The sequence below is a fragment of the Acanthochromis polyacanthus genome, chromosome 17 (genome assembly GCF_021347895.1).
Source record: "Acanthochromis polyacanthus isolate Apoly-LR-REF ecotype Palm Island chromosome 17, KAUST_Apoly_ChrSc, whole genome shotgun sequence".
In the NCBI taxonomy this organism is placed as follows: domain Eukaryota; kingdom Metazoa; phylum Chordata; class Actinopteri; family Pomacentridae; genus Acanthochromis; species Acanthochromis polyacanthus.
Genome location: NC_067129.1, coordinates 2,457,723 through 2,477,168, shown reverse-complemented (window position 1 = coordinate 2,477,168; position 19,446 = coordinate 2,457,723). Strand labels below are relative to the sequence as shown.

The 19,446-nt window shown below is 39.0% G+C and overlaps 1 protein-coding gene across 2 annotated transcripts in view; it reads left to right on the top strand.

Annotated features, from left to right (window-relative positions):
• The window catches only part of LOC110965841 (stromal interaction molecule 1-like), a 40,634-nt gene that overhangs the window by 10,417 nt on the left and 10,771 nt on the right, over positions 1 to 19,446 (top strand). For both annotated transcript variants that reach the window (XM_022215008.2, XM_022215007.2), the window contains exons 4-10: positions 43 to 157; positions 1,449 to 1,560; positions 2,574 to 2,689; positions 4,665 to 4,839; positions 16,943 to 17,120; positions 17,195 to 17,362; positions 18,966 to 19,066. In XM_022215008.2, coding sequence (XP_022070700.1) covers positions 43 to 157; positions 1,449 to 1,560; positions 2,574 to 2,689; positions 4,665 to 4,839; positions 16,943 to 17,120; positions 17,195 to 17,362; positions 18,966 to 19,066 — 965 coding nt within the window. The remainder of the gene's footprint in view (positions 1 to 42; positions 158 to 1,448; positions 1,561 to 2,573; positions 2,690 to 4,664; positions 4,840 to 16,942; positions 17,121 to 17,194; positions 17,363 to 18,965; positions 19,067 to 19,446) is intronic.

Here is a 19,446-nt window from a genome sequence, read left to right as displayed (position 1 = left end):
ATTTACTAACTGATGGACGTTAACTCGTCTGGATCTCCTCAGTTCCTCAGGGAGGACATGAAGCTCCACGACCCCAAAGCCAAACACAGCAGCTTCCACCGGGCCGACCTGCTCATCAGCGTGGAGGACATGTGGAACGCCTGGAAGAGCTCTGAAGGTCAGGAGGAGACACGGTCCATCTAAAATAAACTGAAAGCTGCTGGAGGAAATGAGAGGTTCTACTAGTAGTAAACAAACAGTCATTGTTTACTGTCAGTGTTTATTTACTGTGAGAAGAAGACACAACGTTTAACGAACCAGAGGCCATAAAAATAAACAGGGAGGAAGGAAGGAAGGAAGGAAGGAATATACAAGATAGAAAGATAAAGGGAAGGAAAATAATAGAAAAGAAAGAAATGATAAGAGTGGACAGAAAGAAGGAAAGAAAGAAATATGAGGGGAGCAAGAAAGAAAAATAAAAAAGAAGAGAAGAAGAAAAAATCAAGTGACAGAAAGTAAAGGATCATGAAGCTGCAGGAGACAGAAAGTAGAACCACAGAGTGTAGAACTAAAATCTATTTCTGGATCGCTCTAATTTTCCAGCTCAGTTTGTCAAAATAAATACTGAAGAAGAAGATGTTTATTTATAGAGAAGAAGAAGAGAAGACGTAGGAAAGCTTGTTGTTATTCATGTAGCAACAGACTGAAGTAAAAGTCAGAGTTTTTAGTGTCATGAAGTTCTTTTAACCTGCTAATCTCCATGGTAACTGATGCTGTAGAGCTGGTTCTGTTCAGAATTTAGATTTAAATTTGTTTTGAGAAGCATTTCCTTTTAACCAAATGGTTTCGTGATGAAAAGAAACATTAAAAAATATTTCATTAAGTTTTTTTTTTAATGTTTAAGAAAATACCAAAAGTTTTACTGATATTTATGTAATCACTTTAGATTTTTGGGGGGGATTTTTTTGGAAGATTTTTACTCATTTTCTGAAAATATTTACAAGGATTTTTTTTGCCAAATTTGGGGGATTTTTTTAAAAACAAAACCTTTAAGGAATTATTGGAATTTTCTTTTTCTTTTTTTGCTCAATTTTTGGATTTTTTTCAGACAAGGTGACAATATTTTTTGGTGCCTGTAAATGAAGACCGCAGAAGGGTTAACAGTTTTATGTTTACATTTTTATATTTTTCATTGTTCTCCATTAAAACAACCTGTTCACTGAAGCAGCTGAACACGATAAAAGAATCACGAGATGCATCAAATGTTCCTTTGTGTGAACAGAGTTTGAAGCAGAAAGTGAACAAAGAAAGTTAAAAAAAACACCTTCTATTAGGTCTGGCTGGGTTTTAGTTTTCGTTGAGCCAATTCACACAAAGAACGTCTGGATGAATCAGACGCGTTTTGTGTGTTTCTGTACCTGTGTGCGGTGCGTTCACCTGGCTCAGGTGTGCTGATTGTGTGTTTTCAGTGTATAACTGGACGCTGCAGCAGGTGGAGGACTGGCTAGTCGTCAGCGTTGAGCTTCCTCAGTACACAGAAACCTTCAGGAAACACCGGATTGACGGCAAGGCCCTGCCCAGGTAACAGGAAAAACTTTATTTACAACTTTGTAAGTAACAAACAGTTTCACAGTCATTCCTTAAATAAAAGCACTGGAATGAAGCCACTAACCTGCAGAGAACAACAATAAAACACATTTAACAGATTAATGGAGCTCATTGTTGAAAGCAGCAGAACTGTCTGAAGTTTATCATGAAGGAATCCACTTTAAATGAACGGATTCTCAGTGGATGTCTGGACTGAGCCGTTCTCTGAGGAGTTCTGAAGGTTTGTTCTGATGGACATCACAGATAAAGACGTCAGGAAATGAATCTTAACAGGCGACTTCAAACCACACAGGAAGTAGAAGTTATTAAGAGACATCAGCTGTAGAGGACTGTGATGGATGGAAGGAAAGAAAGGAAATGAAAAAAAGGAAAGAAAGAAGGAAAAGAAAAGTCAGGAAGACAAGACTTGAGGAATAGAATTAAGAAAAAGAAAGACAGAAAGGATTAAAGACAGAAGAGAGGATAGAAGAAGTTAAAGATAAAAAAGAAAGGCTCGAATGAAAGAAGAACAAGGGAATTATAAAAGGGCAGACCAAAGGATAGAAATAAGGAAATAAGATGGGTAGAAGGAAGAAAAGAGCAATGGAATAAAGGAAAGAGATAGAATGAAATGAATTAAGGATAGAAGGAGGGCAGATAAAAGGAAGGGGAAAATGAAGGACAGAGTGAAAAATGAAGGATAAATGGACAGAAGGAAGTAGAGAGTCGTGGTTCTGAGTTTGAGACTGTTGCGTTTTTGTTGTAAACTGCAGCCGTCAGTTAAACTCAGTTCATTCATTGAACTCCTCACTGTTCTCTGCTCACATTCATATATTTTTACCATTTTCTTCAAGTCAGTACATCCATGAGACACGGGGGTCATGTGATCAAACTCGATGCTCCTCTATCAAACATCTGCTGTTCTCACACTGAACGCCGTCCCTGAACGCACCACGCCGACGTCTGCAGGTTAAAATCACTGACGTTCCTCCTCCTCTTCCCTGCAGGCTGGCGGTGAAGAACACGACTCTCACCATGTATGTGCTGAAGATCTCAGACCGAAGCCACGCCCAGAAGCTGCATCTCAAAGCCCTCGACATCGTTCTGTTCGGACCGCCGCCAGGTCAGCGACTCGTATCTGTAGCCGTCATGTTAGCATCTGTGCAGGTAGACGGATAAACCTGGTGTACTGCTGTGGTTGTGATTTCATCTAATACACGTCCTTCATGTATATTTACACATTTAGGTGCAAATGCAAACAGTAAACGATCACTTTATTCAGCTACATCTTGCTGGTACCATGTTGGATTCCTTTTGCCTTCAGAACTGCCTAAATTTTTCATGTTCAGAGATTCAATAAACATTTATTGGTCCATATTGACATGATAGCATCGCATGGTTGCAGTTTTGTCAGCTGCACAGCCATGATGCTAATCTCATCTCATCCCGATGCTGCTCTACTGGAGATCTGCTGACTGTGGAGGTTATTGGAGATCAGTGAACTCATCGTCATTGTTGAAGAAATTTCACTCTTAGTCCTTGGACGTTTGGTGTAGTTGGGTGTTTTTTTTTTTTTTCCAGCATACAGTGGGTCTGACCAACACGGAGCATGACTCTGTGAAGATAAACCAACCAAGAACATTTGCAGAGTTCACATTTTATAGGAAGGAGCTGTGTGTAAATACAAGGGTGGATAGTGGTTAATTTGGTCGCCAATCAGTGACAGAGGCCAAGACAACAAAGAACAAAAGGTAAATGAATCAAGGAGTCTGGGTAGTCGGATGCAAAGACCAAAGGTGTGACAACAAAACGTAAGAAGGAGGTCTGGCAAACAGTAACATATTAATGATCAAAGAATTGTGGATAATCATGGGAAATGGAGTGAAGGAGTGACACTAGAAGGGATCTCCAGCAAAAGGTGTGCTATTTTCTTCACCGTCATGTTTGAGAAACCAGTTTGAGATAAGCTTAGCTTTGAAGTGTTTTCCTGCTGGAAGTATCTTCAGAAGATGTTCCACTGTGGTCCTGAAGGGATGGAGATGTTCAGCAACAACACTGAGGTAGACTGTGGAGTTAAATGATGCTCAGTCGGTTCTAAGGAGGCCAAAGTGTGATGAGAAAATGTCCTCCACATCATCACGCCAGCAGCAGTCTGAACCGTTGATATGAGGCCGGATAGATCCACGTTTTCATTCTGTTTACTGTAATTCTGATAATCTGAATGTCGCAGCAGAAATCAAGTCCAGGCAACTTTTTTTTTTTTTCCCCAATCTTCTATTGTCCGGTTTTGGTGAATTGTGGCCTCAGTTTCATCAGTGACACCTGGTGTCTTCTGCTGCTGGATCTGCTTAAAGGTTTGACGTGTGGTTGGTGATTTGACTTATTTCCTTTCTATCATCCAGTCTTGTCGTTCTCCTCTGACTTCTGCATCAGCGAAGCGTTTTCTTCTAGAGAACTTCTACTCCTCAACTGGATATTCCTTCTTTTTCAGACCATTTTTTGTAAAAGATGTTTGTGTGAAAATCCCATGAATCAGCCGTTTCTGAAACAGTCCGGCCCATCTGTTTGGTACCAACAACCACTTAAATCACCTTTTCTTCTCCATTTTGATGCTCGGGTTTAACCCCAGCAGGTCGTCTTGACCGTGCCTACCTACAAGTCTAAATGCATTGAGTTGATGTGATTGGCTGATTAGATATTTAACAAGCAGTTGAGCAGTTGTCTCTAATAAAGTGGCCGGTGAGTGCATATGCATCTATATCTAAACACATTCCTGATATGTCATTTGAGTATAAATAACACCTCTGAGGCTTTACATTATAGCGTTCAATTAAAACTGCTATTAATGGACTGAGTAGTTATCTGCCCTCATATTTCACCATAAAAGACCTCCGGTTATAGCCACTGCGCATCCAAGCAAGTTCAGACTGGATACAGCACTTCTTGTGGTCACTAGAGATCCACCTGCCAAGTTTGAGGTTCATCAGATGAACAGTTGTCAAGAAAAATGAAAACAGTCACTCAGATTCCTTCAGTTATTGGAGAGATAAAGTCAGAAACTGGAAGTCGGTGTCTTTTTAAATATAGTATGTTTACAGGGCGACAGAACCGCTGGAAGGACCTGGTTCTGGCCATGTCCATCCTCATGGCGCTGGGTGGCTGCTGGTTCGCCTACGTCCAGACCCGAAAGTCCAGAGACGACCTGGGGAAGCTGACGAAGGATCTGGAGGGTCTACAGAGGGCCGAGCAGAGTCTGCTGGACCTGCAGGAGAAGTGAGTGGAATTATACAGCAGACACAATGAAGCAGATGTTTACCTGCAGAACCTGAACCCGACCCGAGCAGAATAAACCTGTAAGTTCAGTGTTAGTTGGATTGGTTTCAGATCCAGTCAGAAGATTCAAAGACAATGTTGAACTTAACGACACTTTACCGACAGAATCTCTTGACGTGTTGAGTCAAGGTGCTGGGTTTGGGTCCAGAATTCAGATTCAGTATTAATTGGTCAGTTCCATGTTCAGTCAGTAGGTGTCGGAAATGAGAGGTCAACTGAGCAGCTATGGCGGAGTACTGCACTCTCTGAGTTCTAGTAGTTTAGTATGTCGTCCAAAATGTGACTAAAAACGTCATGTTTAGTATGTCGTCCAAAATGTGGCCAAAAACGTAATAGTTTAGTATGTCGTTCACAATTTGACGAAAACGTCGTAGTTTAGTATGTCGTCCAAAATGTGGCCAAAAACGTCATAATTTAGGAAGTTGTCCAAAATGTGACCAAAAACGTCAGTTTAGTATGTCGTCCAAAATGTCACTAAAAACATCATAGTTTAGTATGTCCTCCAAAGTGTGACGATAACGTCATATTTTACTATGTCGTCCAAAATGTGGCCAAATACGTCATAGTTTAGTATGTCGTCCAAAATGTGGCCAAAAACGTCTTAGTTTAGTATGTCGTCCAAAATGTCACTAAAAACATCATAGTTTAGTATGTCGTCCAAAATTTGACAAAAACGTCATACTTTAGTATGTCGTCCAAAATGTGACCAAAAACATCATAGTTTAGTATGTTGTCCAAAATGGAGCCAAAAAAGTCATAGTTTAGTATGTCATCCAAAATGTGGTCAAAAATGTCATAATTTAGTATGTCGTCCAAAATGGAGCCAAAAAAGTCATAGTTCAGTATGTCGTCCAAAATGTAACCAAAAACGTCATAGTTTAGTATGTAATCCAAAATGTGGCCAAAAACGTCATCATCCAAAATGTGACAATAACGTCATAGTTTAGTATGTCGTCCAAAATGTGACAAAAACGTCATAGTTCAGGAGGTCGTCCAAAATGTGGGCAAAAACGTCATAGTTTAGTATGTCGTCCAAAATGTGGCCAAAAACGTCATAATTTAGCAAGTTGTCCAAAATGTGGGCAAAAACGTCATAGTTTAGTATGTCGTCCAAAATGTGGCCAAAAACGTCATAATTTAGCAAGTTGTCCAAAATGTGACCAAAAACGTCATATTTTAGTATGTCATCCAAAATATGACAATAACGTCATAGTTTAGCATGTCGTCCAAAATGTGGCCAAAAACGTCATATTTTAGTATGTCATCCAAAATGTGACAATAACGTCATAGTTTAGTATGTTGTCCAAAATGGAGCCAAAAACGTCATAGTTTAGTATGTCATCCAAAATGTGGTCAAAAATGTCATAATTTAGTATGTCGTCCAAAATGTGACCAAAAACGTCATAGTTTAGTATGTCGTCCAAAATGTGGCCAAAAACGTCATAATTTAGGAAGTTGTCCAAAATGTGACAATAACGTCATAGTTTAGTATGTCATCCAAAATGTAGCCAAAAACGTCATATTTTAGCATGTCTTCCAAAATGTCACTAAAAACGTCATAGTTTAGTATGACGTCCAAAATGTGGCCAAAAACGTCATATTTTACTGTCGTCCAAAATGTGAAAAAAATGTCATAGTTTCGTATGTCGTCCAAAATTTGACAAAAACGTCATAGTTTAGTATGTCGTCCAAAATTTGACAAAAGCGTCATAGTTTAGTATGTCGTCCAAAATGTGCGAAAAACGTCATAGTTTAGTATGTCGTCCAAAATGTGGCCAAAAACGTCATAGTTTCGTATGTCGTCCAAAATTTGAAAAAAACGTCGTAGTTTCGTATGTCGTCCAAAATGTGAAAAAAAAGTCATAGTTTAGTTTGTCGTCCAAAATATCACAATAAAGTCATAGTTGAGTATGTCGTCCAGAATGTGACTAAAAGCGTCATAGTTTAGTATGTCGTCCAAAATGTGGCCAAAAACATCATAGTGTAGTATGTCATCCAAAATGTAGCCAAAAACGTCATAGTTGAGTATGACGTCCAAAATGTGGCCAAAAACGTCATATTTTACTGTCGTCCAAAATGTGACAAAAACGTCATAGTTTAGTATGTCGTCCAAAATTTGACAAAAACGTCATAGTTTAGTATGTCGTCCAAAATTTGACAAAAACGTCATAGTTTAGTATGTCGTCCAAAATGTGGCCAAAAACGTCATAGTTTAGTATGTCGTCCAAAATGTGCGCAAAAACGTCATAGTTTAGTATGTTGTCCAAAATGTGGCCAAAAACGTCATAGTTTAGTATGTCGTCCAAAATGTGCGCAAAAACGTCATAGTTTAGTATGTTGTCCAAAATGTGGCCAAAAACGTCATAGTTTCGTATGTCGTCCAAAATTTGACATAAACGTCATAGTTTAGTATGTCGTCCAAAATGTGACCAAAAACGTCATAGTTTAGTATGTCGTCCAAAATGTGACAATAACGTCATAGTTTAGTATGTCGTCCAAAATGTAGCCAAAAACGTCATAGTTTAGTATGTTGTCCAAAATGTGAAAAAAAGTCATAGTTTAGTTTGTCGTCCAAAATATCACAATAAAGTCAAAGTTGAGTATGACGTCCAAAATGTGGCCAAAAACGTCATATTTTACTGTCGTCCAAAATGTGACAAAAACGTCATAGTTTCGTATGTCGTCCAAAATTTGACAAAAACGTCATAGTTTCATATGTCGTCCAAAATTTGACAAAAACGTCATAGTTTAGTATGTCGTCCAAAATGTATCCAAAAATGTCATAGTTTAGTATGTCGTCCAAAATGTGGCCAAAAACGTCATAGTTTAGGATGTCGTCCAAAATGTGACAAAAACGTCAGTTTCGTATGTCGTCCAAAATTTGACAAAAACATCACAGTTTAGTATGTCGTCCAACATTTGACATAAACGTCATAGTTTAGTATGTCGTCCAAAATGTGCACAAAAACGTCATAGTTTAGTATGTTGTCCAAAATGTGAATAAAAAGTCATAGTTTAGTTTGTCGTCCAAAATATCACAATAAAGTCATAGTTGAGTATGTTGTCCAGAATGTGACTAAAAGCGTCATAGTTTAGTATGTCGTCCAAAATGTGGCCAAAAACATCATAGTGTAGTATGTCATCCAAAATGTAGCCAAAAACGTCATAGTTTAGTATGTTGTCCAAAATGTGGAAAAAAAAAGTCATAGTTTAGTTTGTCGTCCAAAATATCACAATAAAGTCATAGTTTAGTATGACGTCCAAAATGTGGCCAAAAACGTCATATTTTACTGTCGTCCAAAATATGACAAAAACATCAGTTACGTATGTCGTCCAAAATTTGACAAAAACGTCATAGTTTAGTATGTCGTCCAAAATGTGGCCAAAAACGTCATAGTTTAGTATGTCATCCAAAATGTGCGCAAAAACGTCATATTTTAGTATGTCGTCCAAAATGTGACAAAAACGTCATAGTTTAGTATGTCGTCCAAAATGTGACAAAAACGTCATAGTTTAGTATGTTGTCCAAAATGTGGCCAAAAACGTCATATTTTAGTATGTCGTCCAAAATGTGACAAAAACGTCATAGTTTCGTATGTCGTCCAAAATGTGAAAAAAACGTCATAGTTTAGTATGTCGTCCAAAATGTGCGCAAAAACGTCATAGTTTAGTATGTCGTCCAAAATGTAACCAAAAACGTCATAGTTTAGAATGTCGTCCAAAATGTGTCAATAACGTCATAGTTTAGTATGTTGTCCAAAATGTAACCAAAAACGTCATCGTTTAGAATGTCGTCCAAAATTTGACAATAACGTCTTAGTTTAGTATGTCGTCCAAAATGTCACTAAAAACATCATAGTTTAGTATGTCGTCCAAAATGTAACCAAAAACGTCATAGTTTAGAATGTCGTCCAAAATGTGTCAATAACGTCATAGTTTAGTATGTCGTCCAAAATGTGACCAAAAACATCATAGTTTAGTATGTTGTCCAAAATGGAGCCAAAAAAGTCATAGTTTAGTATGTCGTCCAAAATGTGGCCAAAAACATCATAGTTTAGTATGTTGTCCAAAATGGAGCCAAAAAAGTCATAGTTCAGTATGTCGTCCAAAATGTAACCAAAAACGTCATAGTTTAGTATGTAATCCAAAATGTGGCCAAAAACGTCATAGTATAGCATGTCGTCCAAAATGTGGCCAAAAACGTCATAGTATAGTATGTCGTTCACAATTTGACGAAAACGTCGTAGTTTAGTATGTCGTCCAAAATGTGACCAAAAACGTCATAGTTTAGTATGTCGTCCAAAATGTGGCCAAAAACGTCATAATTTAGGAAGTTGTCCAAAATGTGGCCAAAAACGTCATAGTATAGTATGTCATTCACAATTTGACGAAAACGTCGTAGTTTAGTATGTCGTCCAAAATGTGACCAAAAACGTCATAATTTAGGAAGTTGTCCAAAATGTGACCAAAAACGTCAGTTTAGTATGTCGTCCAAAATGTCACTAAAAATATCATAGTTTAGTATGTCATCCAAAATGTGGTCAAAAACGTCATAGTTTAGTATGTCGTCCAAAATGTGGCCAAAAACGTCATATTTTACTATGTCGTGCAAAATTGGACGAAAAATGTCATGGTTTAGTATGTTGTCCAAAATGGAGCCAAAAACGTCATAGTTTAGTATGTCGTCCAAAATGTGGCCAAAAACGTCATAGTTTAGTATGTCGTCCAAAATATAACCAAAAATGTCATAGTTTAGAATGTCGTCCAAAATGTGACAAAAACGTCATAGTTCAGTAGGTCGTCCAAAATGTGGCCAAAAACGTCATAGTTCAGTAGGTCGTCCAAAATGTGGCCAAAAACGTCATAGTTTAGTATGTTGTCCAAAATGTGAAAAAGAAGTCATAGTTTAGTTTGTCGTCCAAAATATCACAATAAAGTCATAGTTGAGTATGTCGTCCAGAATGTGACTAAAAGCATCATAAGTCAGGTATGTCGTCTGTTGGAGCTCAATTCCAATCTACCAGCAAAATAAACTATGTGTAAGATAGCTCCTGTGCGTTTGTTGAATGAAACAATAAGAGAACATAATTGTCTCACTGTCAATGTTTATTCCACAGAAAACTTAATATAACAGAACAGAATTCTGGGTCCAGACTCCTTTCCCTAACAGCAACAGAGACACTGTCAGTTCATACCTCGTTTCACTCTGAGCCAGACTTATATTCTACAACAAAATCATAAAAGCTTTTTTGGTATCTTCTCCCTCTTTTTGGCTTCTCTTTTCTTGTGACCGTACTCCTTGTTCTCCTTCTCACCTCAGGGTGGAGGCAACCCTTCCCCTAAACCGTTGAGTGGGTCAAGGTTGTGTCGTCTTCAACATGAGATACCGTCGTTGTTGATCTCTGAAACACAAATGTTCACATGACCCCAAACACCCATTGCTTTTCCACTACAGCATATTACTCTCAGTTACAGCTACTTTTATATGCATGTGAACTCTTCTAAACTTCTACAATAAAGGCACACCCGTTAATAAACAAAACTTAAATAAGGTACAATAATCCAACAATTCCCCCTTTTGGTCTTTTAAACGTGAGACCAGCTTCTCAGAGTCCAATGGATGCCAGGGGAACGGCGACCCCTTCCTCATCTGACTCCAGCTGCTCTTGTAAAACAAGTATAATAAACTGCTTTCGGTGCAAATGTTGGGGAAAGTGTGTCATTCAAAACTGGAGGAAAAATGGACGACAGTGTTGTACAGTTTGGTGGTAAAGCACTCATAAACAAAGCAAGCATACATTGATATCCTATGGGATCAGATTCTGTAAAGAAGGGAGCTGGTTCAGTGAAAAGAGTGGGATGAGCTGTGGAGCGAACACAGTCATGTATACTTCTTGAACTGTCCCTTTAATCCAATCCAGCCATAAATTATGGTCCCCAAAGCCAATGGTCACTCTCACAACATCATTGCTCGCTAACTTGGAATAATCTATGGTTTGCGCCTCCTTTAGAGGTCGTTTAGTCAATTTAGGTGGAGCAGCCGTGGCGTTGATGATCAATGGGGTGTTATGTAGTGGTGGGTCCATTAGATCAATTTAAATTAATCCCATTGTATCAGTTCCAGTTTGATCTAAACCTAGCACAAGAAAAAATGATCTAAATACTACACCTATATAGTTTACTATGTCGTCCAAAATGTGAAAAAAAGTCATAGTTTAGTATGTCGTCCAAAATCTGACCAAAACGTCATAGTTTAGTATGTCGTCCAAAATGTGGCCAAAAACGTCATAGTTTAGTATGTTGTCCAAAATGTGTGCAAAAATGTCATAGTTTAGTATGTCGTCCAAAATGTGGCCAAAAACATCATAGTGTAGTATGTCATCCAAAATGTAGCCAAAAACGTCATAGTTTAGTATGACGTCCAAAATGTGGCCAAAAACGTCATATTTTACTGTCTTTCAAAATGTGACAAAAACGTCATAGTTTCGTATGTCGTCCAAAATTTGACAAAAACGTCATAGTTTAGTATGTCGTCCAAAATGTAGCCAAAAACGTCAGTTTAGGATGTCGTCCAAAATGTGACAAAAAAAGTCATAGTTTAGTATGTCGTTCATGATTTGACGAAAACGTCATAGTTTAGTATGTCGTCCAAAATGTGACAAAAACGTCATAGTTTAGTATGTTGTCCAAAATGTGGCCAAAAACGTCATAGTTTAGTATGTCGTCCAAAATGTGCGCAAAAACGTCATATTTTAGTATGTCGTCCAAAATGTGACAATAACGTCATCGTTTAGTATGTCCTCCAAAATGTGCGCAAAAATGTCATAGTTTAGTATGTCGTCCAAAATGTGGCCAAAAACGTCATAGTTTAGTATGTTGTCCAAAATGTGAAAAAGAAGTCATAGTTTAGTTTGTCGTCCAAAATATCACAATAAAGTCATAGTTGAGTATGTCGTCCAGAATGTGACTAAAAGCATCATAAGTCAGGTATGTCGTCTGTTGGAGCTCAATTCCAATCTACCAGCAAAATAAACTATGTGTAAGATAGCTCCTGTGCGTTTGTTGAATGAAACAATAAGAGAACATTACTGTGAAAAAAAGTCATATTTTAGTATGTCGTCCAAAATGTGACAATAACGTCATCGTTTAGTATGTCCTCCAAAATGTGCGCAAAAATGTCATAGTTTAGTATGTCGTCCAAAATGTGACAAAAAAAGTCATAGTTTAGTATGTCGTTCATGATTTGACGAAAACGTCATATTTTAGTATGTCGTCCAAAATGTATCCAAAAATGTCATAGTTTAGTATGTTGTCCAAAATGTGGCCAAAAACGTCATAGTTTCGTATGTCGTCCAAAATTTGACAAAAACGTCATAGTTTAGTATGTCGTCCAAAATGTGACAAAAATGTCACAGTATACTATGTCGTCCAAAATGTGACCAAAACGTCATAGTTTAGTATGTCGTCCAAAATATGACAAAAATGTCATTGTTTAGTATGTTGTCCAACAAGTGACTAAAAGTGTCATGTTTAGTATTTCGTCCAAAATGTGACCAAAACGTCATAGTTTAGTACACACGTGGACAAAATTGTTGGTACCCCTCAGTTAAAGAAGGAAAAACCCACAATTCTCACTGAAATCACTTGAAACTCACAAAAGTAACAATAAATAAAAAAATTTTGAAAATTAAATAATCAAAATCAGCCATCACTTTTGAATTGTTGATTAACATAATTATTTTAAAAAACAAACTAATGAAATAGGGCTGGACAAAAATGATGGTACCCATAACTTAATATTTTGTTGCACAACCTTTTGAGGCAATCACTGCAATTAAACGATTTCTGTATTTGTCAATGAGCGTTCTGCAGCTGTCAACAGGTATTTTGGCCCACTCCTCATGAGCAAACAGCTCCAGTTGTCTCAGGTTTGATGGGTGTCTTCTCCAAATGGCATGTTTCAGCTCCTTCCACATATGTTCAATGGGATTCAGATCTGGGCTCATAGAAGGCCACTTTAGAATAGTCCGACGCTTTTCTCTCAGCCATTCTTGGGTGTTTTTGGCTGTGTGTTTTGGATCGTTGTCCTGTTGGAAGACCCATGACCTGCGACTGAGACCAAGCTTTCTGACACTAGGCAGCACATTTCTCTCCAGAATGCCTTGATAGTCTTCAGATTTCATCGTACCTTGCACACTTTCAAGACACCCTGTGCCAGATGCAGCAAAGCAGCCCCAAAACATTACTGAGCCTCCTCCATGTTTCACCGTAGGGACAGTGTTCTTTTCTTCGTATGCTTGCTTTTTGAGTCTATGAACATAGAGTTGATGTGCCTTACCAAAAAGCTCCAGTTTGGTCTCATCTGTCCAAAGGACATTCTCCCAGAAGCTTTGTGGCTTGTCAACATGCATTTTTGCAAATTCCAGTCTCGCTTTTTTATGAGTTTTTTTCAGCAGTGGTGTCCTCCTTGGTCGTCTCCCATGAAGTCCACTTTGGCTCAAACAACGACGAATGGTGCGATCTGACACTGATGTACCTTGGCCTTGGAGTTCACCTTTAATTTCTTTGGAGGTTGCTCTGGGCTCTTTGGATACAATTCCAACGATCCGTCTCTTCAATTTGTCATCAATTTTCCTCTTGCGGCCACGTCCAGGGAGGTTGGCTACTGTCCCGTGGGTCTTGAACTTCTGAATAATATGAGCCACTGTTGTCACAGGAACTTCAAGCTGTTTAGAGATGGTCTTATAGCCTTTACCTTTAAGATGTTTGTCTATAATTTTTTTTCGGATGTCCTGGGACAATTCTCTCCTTCGCTTTCTGTTGTCCATGTTCAGTGTGGTACACACCTTTTCACCAAACAGCAGGGTGACTACTTGTCTCCCTTTAAATAGGCAGACTGACTGATTATGAGTTTGGAAACACCTGTGATGTCAATTAAATGACACACCTGAGTTAATCATGTCACTCTGGTCAAATAGTTTTCAATCTTTTATAGAGGTACCATCATTTTTGTCCAGGCCTGTTTCATTAGTTTGTTTTTTTAAATAATTATGTTAATCAACAATTCAAAAGTAATGTTTGTTTTTGATTATTTAATTTTCAATAAATTTTTATTTATTGTTACTTTTGTGAGTTTCAAGTGATTTCAGTGAGAATTGTGGGTTTTTCCTTCTTTAACTGAGGGGTACCAACAATTTTGTCCACGTGTGTATGTCCTCCAAAATGTGACAAAAACGTCATAGTTTAGTATGTCGTCCAAAATGTGACAAAAAACATCATAGTTTAGTATGTCGTTCATGATTTGACGAAAACGTCGTAGTTTAGTATGTCTTCCAAAATGTGACCAAAAACGTCATAGTTTAGTATGTCGTCCAAAATGTGACCAAAACGTCAGTTTAGTATGTCGTCCAAAATGTGACAAAAACGACATAGTTTACTATGTCGTCCAAAATGTGGCCAAAAACATCATAGTTTAGTATGTTGTCCAACAAGTGGAAAAACGTGCTCAAGTCGCTCAACTGGTTGAGAGGGTGACTCATAAAGAAGACTGTGTCAGAGACGCAGGTTCGATTCCAGCCCTTCAGTGCAGGTCTTCTTCTCTATTTACCTATTGAATAGAAAATAAAGGCAGTAGTTTATTATGTTGTCCAAAATGTCACTAAAACATCATAGTCTACCAAATTACAAAAAAGAGACACAAAACAATGACAAAGAGACATAAAAGAACAGTCAGACACAAAACAACTGCAATGAGACGCAAAACAACTACAACCAGACACAAAATGACAATGAGAAAAAAACTACAATAAAGGTACATGGACTAATACTACTAGAGACTACTATGAAATTACCACAGATGTCATATGACTACTGAGTGATGTAAGTCAACAAGTAGACAGAAAATGAATACAAAGATACCAAACTTTTACAATGAAAGGTAAAATAATGAGGCAACGTAACAACACAGGCGTAGATTGTAGATAGTCCATAGTAACGTTGCCATACAGGCCTTAGACATTCAGCATCACAGAGGACTTTGTCATGATGCCCATTGCTTCCTGAACTCCCACAATGCTTGCTGCCTGCCTAAGCTGCCTGTAGTCAGTTTTTACCCATGATCCATCAGACTTCTGAACTCCAAACAATAACGCAGTGTCACCTTCAGTAATGCTGCTTATCTCCTGCCCATATTTATTCTATTTTATTGTTTATTTGATCTCATTACCTCCTCACTACATTCTATATATCTTGCCTCTTTTGCATATGTTGGAATTCTTAATTTAGTTTTATTTTATATGTACATTAATTTAGCTTGCTTCAACGCACCCCTCAGAGGCAGCTTCTTATATTTTCGTCATGCCCCCATGTATGATGACAGTAAAGCTATTCTGTTCTATTGAACAGTAAGAGGCTCCACCTGGTGGTACAAACAGGTATTACAGCTCAGCAATAACACATTTCTGACACGTGTCCTTAGACTTTTATCACCGTTTTTATCGCAGTAACTACTTGATTCCCCCAGTAATTGTTAACATCAGTAGTTGCTACTGTATGAGTGTGACTATTTATGTTCTCAGAAATGCAGCAACACTTTCTTGTTTGGTTGATTTCCTAATGTCATGTCATTAAAACTGACGGAGCTGCAGCAGCCAGAAGGAAAGAACTCATCCACCGTGTGTGTGTGTGTGTGTGTGTGTGTGTGTGTGTCTGTGTGTGTGTGTGTGCGCGGCCGATGCAGAAACCTTCTGTCTTTAGTCCTTATATGGGCAAAGAATAGCCAGCAGCTCAGTCTGAACACACAGACACACCTGCATGTACACGCTGACATACAGCAGACAGCACATACAGTATATACAACACACACAGAGTCACGCTGTAACAGGATAAATCACAGCCTCCAGTTTCCTCAAACAAATACTTGTACTTCTCATTTATACACGCAGTATTGCTGCTGTTACTTTGGTTATTTTCATTATCAATTCAGGCTCCAAATCCCTAAACTCATGGTGGGCTTGAAAAAACGACACCAGATATCAGCCAGAAACTGCAAAAAACAGAGAGAATCCTCAGGTTTCAACAGTGTGAGACATGCAACTGTTAGAAAACGTGACTAAATCTAAGCTTCACAATGGGATATTTAATCAAAATCGCTCTACATCCACAAATCCACCAGAAATAAACCATTTACACAAAAGAGATCCAGCAAAAATCAAAATCTGCACTTCTCAACAAAACCGCAAATCAATTGATTACTCATATAACACTCATTTACAAGTTTGATTGATTTGATTACTACAGGGTGTCCCTAAAATCTGGGAAATAAAAAATCTCATTAACTGTAATTGTTTTCCTCCACAGATTAAATATGGCTCTGTAGAAAGATTAAATTTATCTGCTATCTTTCCATATGTCCATCCTTCACGTCCACTGACAAGTACCAGTTCAGTTCTTTCCTGTTTTGACAAAGCCATATTTAATCTGTGGTTTCCTGTGTCCAGACTTTAAGGACACTCTGCAAAATATTATCACCTGCTTAAAACCTCTGAATCTTCAAACCCTGCAAACAGGTTTTTTGTCTTTAAAAGAAAATCACCAAAATGACACAATTTGTCAGCCAGAAACTATCAAAACATCAAGAATCACTGGATTTTCAACGTTGCTACAATCTTTGAAACAAATCTAAGCAGGATTTTTGTGATTATTGTCACATAACTCCGCGAAGGTTCGGCGGAGTTATGTGACAATCAGCGTTGGTTTGTTTTCTGTCTGTCTGTTAATGGACACTATCTCGCAATGACACAGAACTCTCTAACAAATCTCCACATTTGTCCAAAATTGTTCGAAATTTGTCCAGACCTTGCTCCAAAAATCCTCTTTTCCTGTTCACAATCTGTCCAAAATGAGTTAAACATCTAGGATGAATTACACGGCACACTTGTGGTTCCAGTTACTGCAGCTGCTGTCACTATAATTAATACTACTTTGTGTGAACTTGATGATGCATTCAGGAGCGCTCGTTCAAACCGCCGTTGTCTCCTGTCAGGCTGCAGCAGGCGCAGGAGGAGCAGCGCAGCGTCCAGGTGGAGAAGGTGAAGGTGGAGGAGCAGCTGAGGAGCGAGATCAACTCGGCCAAGCAGGAGGCCCATCGGCTCCGTGATCTCCGAGAAGGAACCGAGAACGAGAGGAGCCAGCAGAAATACGCCGAGGAGGAGCTGGAGCAGGTGGACCTTATCGATACGTTCACTGACGGATCGACCGATGGATTCATTGACCGACTCTGTGTCCTCTATCACAGGTCCGCACGGCACTGAGGAAGGCGGAGAGGGAGCTGGAGTCGCGGGTTCGTTGGCTGCCGCCGGACGCTCTGCAGAAGTGGCTGCAGCTGACGCACGAGATCGAAGTTCAGTACTACAACATCAAGAAGCAGAGCGCCGAGAGGCAGCTGCTGCAGGCCAGAGAGGGGGTGAGCAATGCAACAAAACTTCTGTTAGCAGCTTCACAGATACGAGCATCTGCTTGTTTCTCAGTTTCCTATGATGATTTTGGTATTTTTGATGGTTGATCAGAGAAAAAAAAAATCAATCTAAATACACTCCTGATCAAAACCTTAATACCAGTTGAAGAATTGCAAGACATTGCATTTTGCACTGTAGAATCTTAAAAAGCTTCTCAGTAGAGCTTCAAAATGCAAAACGAAGAAATGGGAGCAAGAGAAAAACGAACTGGAGCAGGAATTTTATGGAAAACTGCATTCAAACTCAAACATGCTTTAGTCAGTTGATCAAAAGTTTAAGATCACAGCCTTTAAAAGCCAACATCTGCTCAAACATTTAGATTCCATGTTATTTCCTGTCAGGTATTCACAGTCATGACCTCCTGATGGCAGAAACCTTTCTGTCTTTGAAGGCGATAGGATTGTTGAGGCCTCTCCAACGCTGAGGGTGGACACAGTAGGACGGTCATTTTGAATTTCATGAAAGATCTTGAGGGTAATGGAGCAAAAAAGTCAAGGTAGACCCAAAAAAAGTTCACCACTGCTGAACCGGAGGATCCCATTGGCGGTCCGTCAAGACAAGATGATCCTGGACCCAGATTGAGGTCCTTACTGGTGCTGACTAAGGCCCAGTAACCATCAGACGGCATCGAGGAGGGAAGGGCTGAAAAAGGTCTTCAACGTCCACCGCCCGTTTGGAGTTTAGAAGGAGCAGCAAAAATGGGACATTGAAAGGTGGAAGAAAGTTTTGTTCTCTGACCAGAATGAATGTAACCTTGAAGGTCCTGATGGCTTCCAACGTTAGTGGATGACCAGGAGATCCACTGGAGATATTTTCTACGAGGCTCCATCATGATCTGGGAGCTTGAGGTTGTTCAGTGTGTCAAACAGCAGCTGGTGATGTGGTGACTGAGAACCTCGTCTAGTTTTAAATGTCCAGGTCTTTCAACATGACAACACTGATGAAAGACTTCCTCCAGGAGAATAAAGTCACTTTTTTTGGACCATCCTTATCTAAATCCAATTGAGAACATTGAAGGATGGATGGCAAAGGAAGTCTACAAAAATGGACATCAGTTCCAGACCTTCATGAAGCATCTTCACCACTTGGAGCAATGAGCCCACCAGCCTCCTGGAAACATCAAGCATGCCTGAAGGAATTTTTGAAGTGATCAACAAGAACGGTGGAGCTCCTCACTGAGTTCGTTTTTGACCCTTATGTTTCTGTTTTGACAGTTTTCTAGTTTTTTTGGAGCTGTGGTCTTAAACTTTTGATCAGCTGATGAACAGCCTATTTCAGTTTAATTGCTGTTTTCAGTAAATTGCTCACTCATTTCTTTGTTTTGCATTTTGAGGCTCTCCTTAGAACCTTCTTAAGATTTTGATCGGGAGTGTCCATCAACATGAGCGTAAGTCACAGTTTGAGGTATTTTGTTCCCTGATAAATAACTACTGATAATGAAAACATCTGCTTTTTTACGCTCCCTCGTTGTTAGTCGTAGCTCTAGTAAACTGGGGGTTTTGGTGGAGTTGCTGAGGTTCGGACACACCGCTAACTCTGATGATGTTTCAGGCAGAGAAGATTAAGAAGAAGAGGAGCTCTCTGTTCGGGACGTTCCATGTGGCTCACAGCTCCTCGCTGGATGACGTCGACCACAAGATCCTCTCTGCAAAGTGAGTTACAGCAGTTATCTCATCAGGTTGAGGTCTGTGATTGAAGCAACGTCGACTGTCTATGATTACTGCACGGGATAAATCAGTTTTTGAGGCTGAGTTGTTTTAAAGTTTAGAGCAATCTGAACTCAAAGAGCCCATGTGAAGCTCATTTATAGGTTCATACTTTTATTCTTGGGCTCTGTTACATTATCTCCACATGTTTTAACCCTCAGACCCTAAAAATCCCAGGCGGTGACACCATTTATCAACCAAAAACTGTGGAAACGGAAAGAATCATCGGATTATTAACTTTCTGACGGTCCTTGAACTATTCATCTGTGAAAATTAACCAAATCCAAGCAGAATTTTTAATGATATTTAATCCAAATAACTTTATT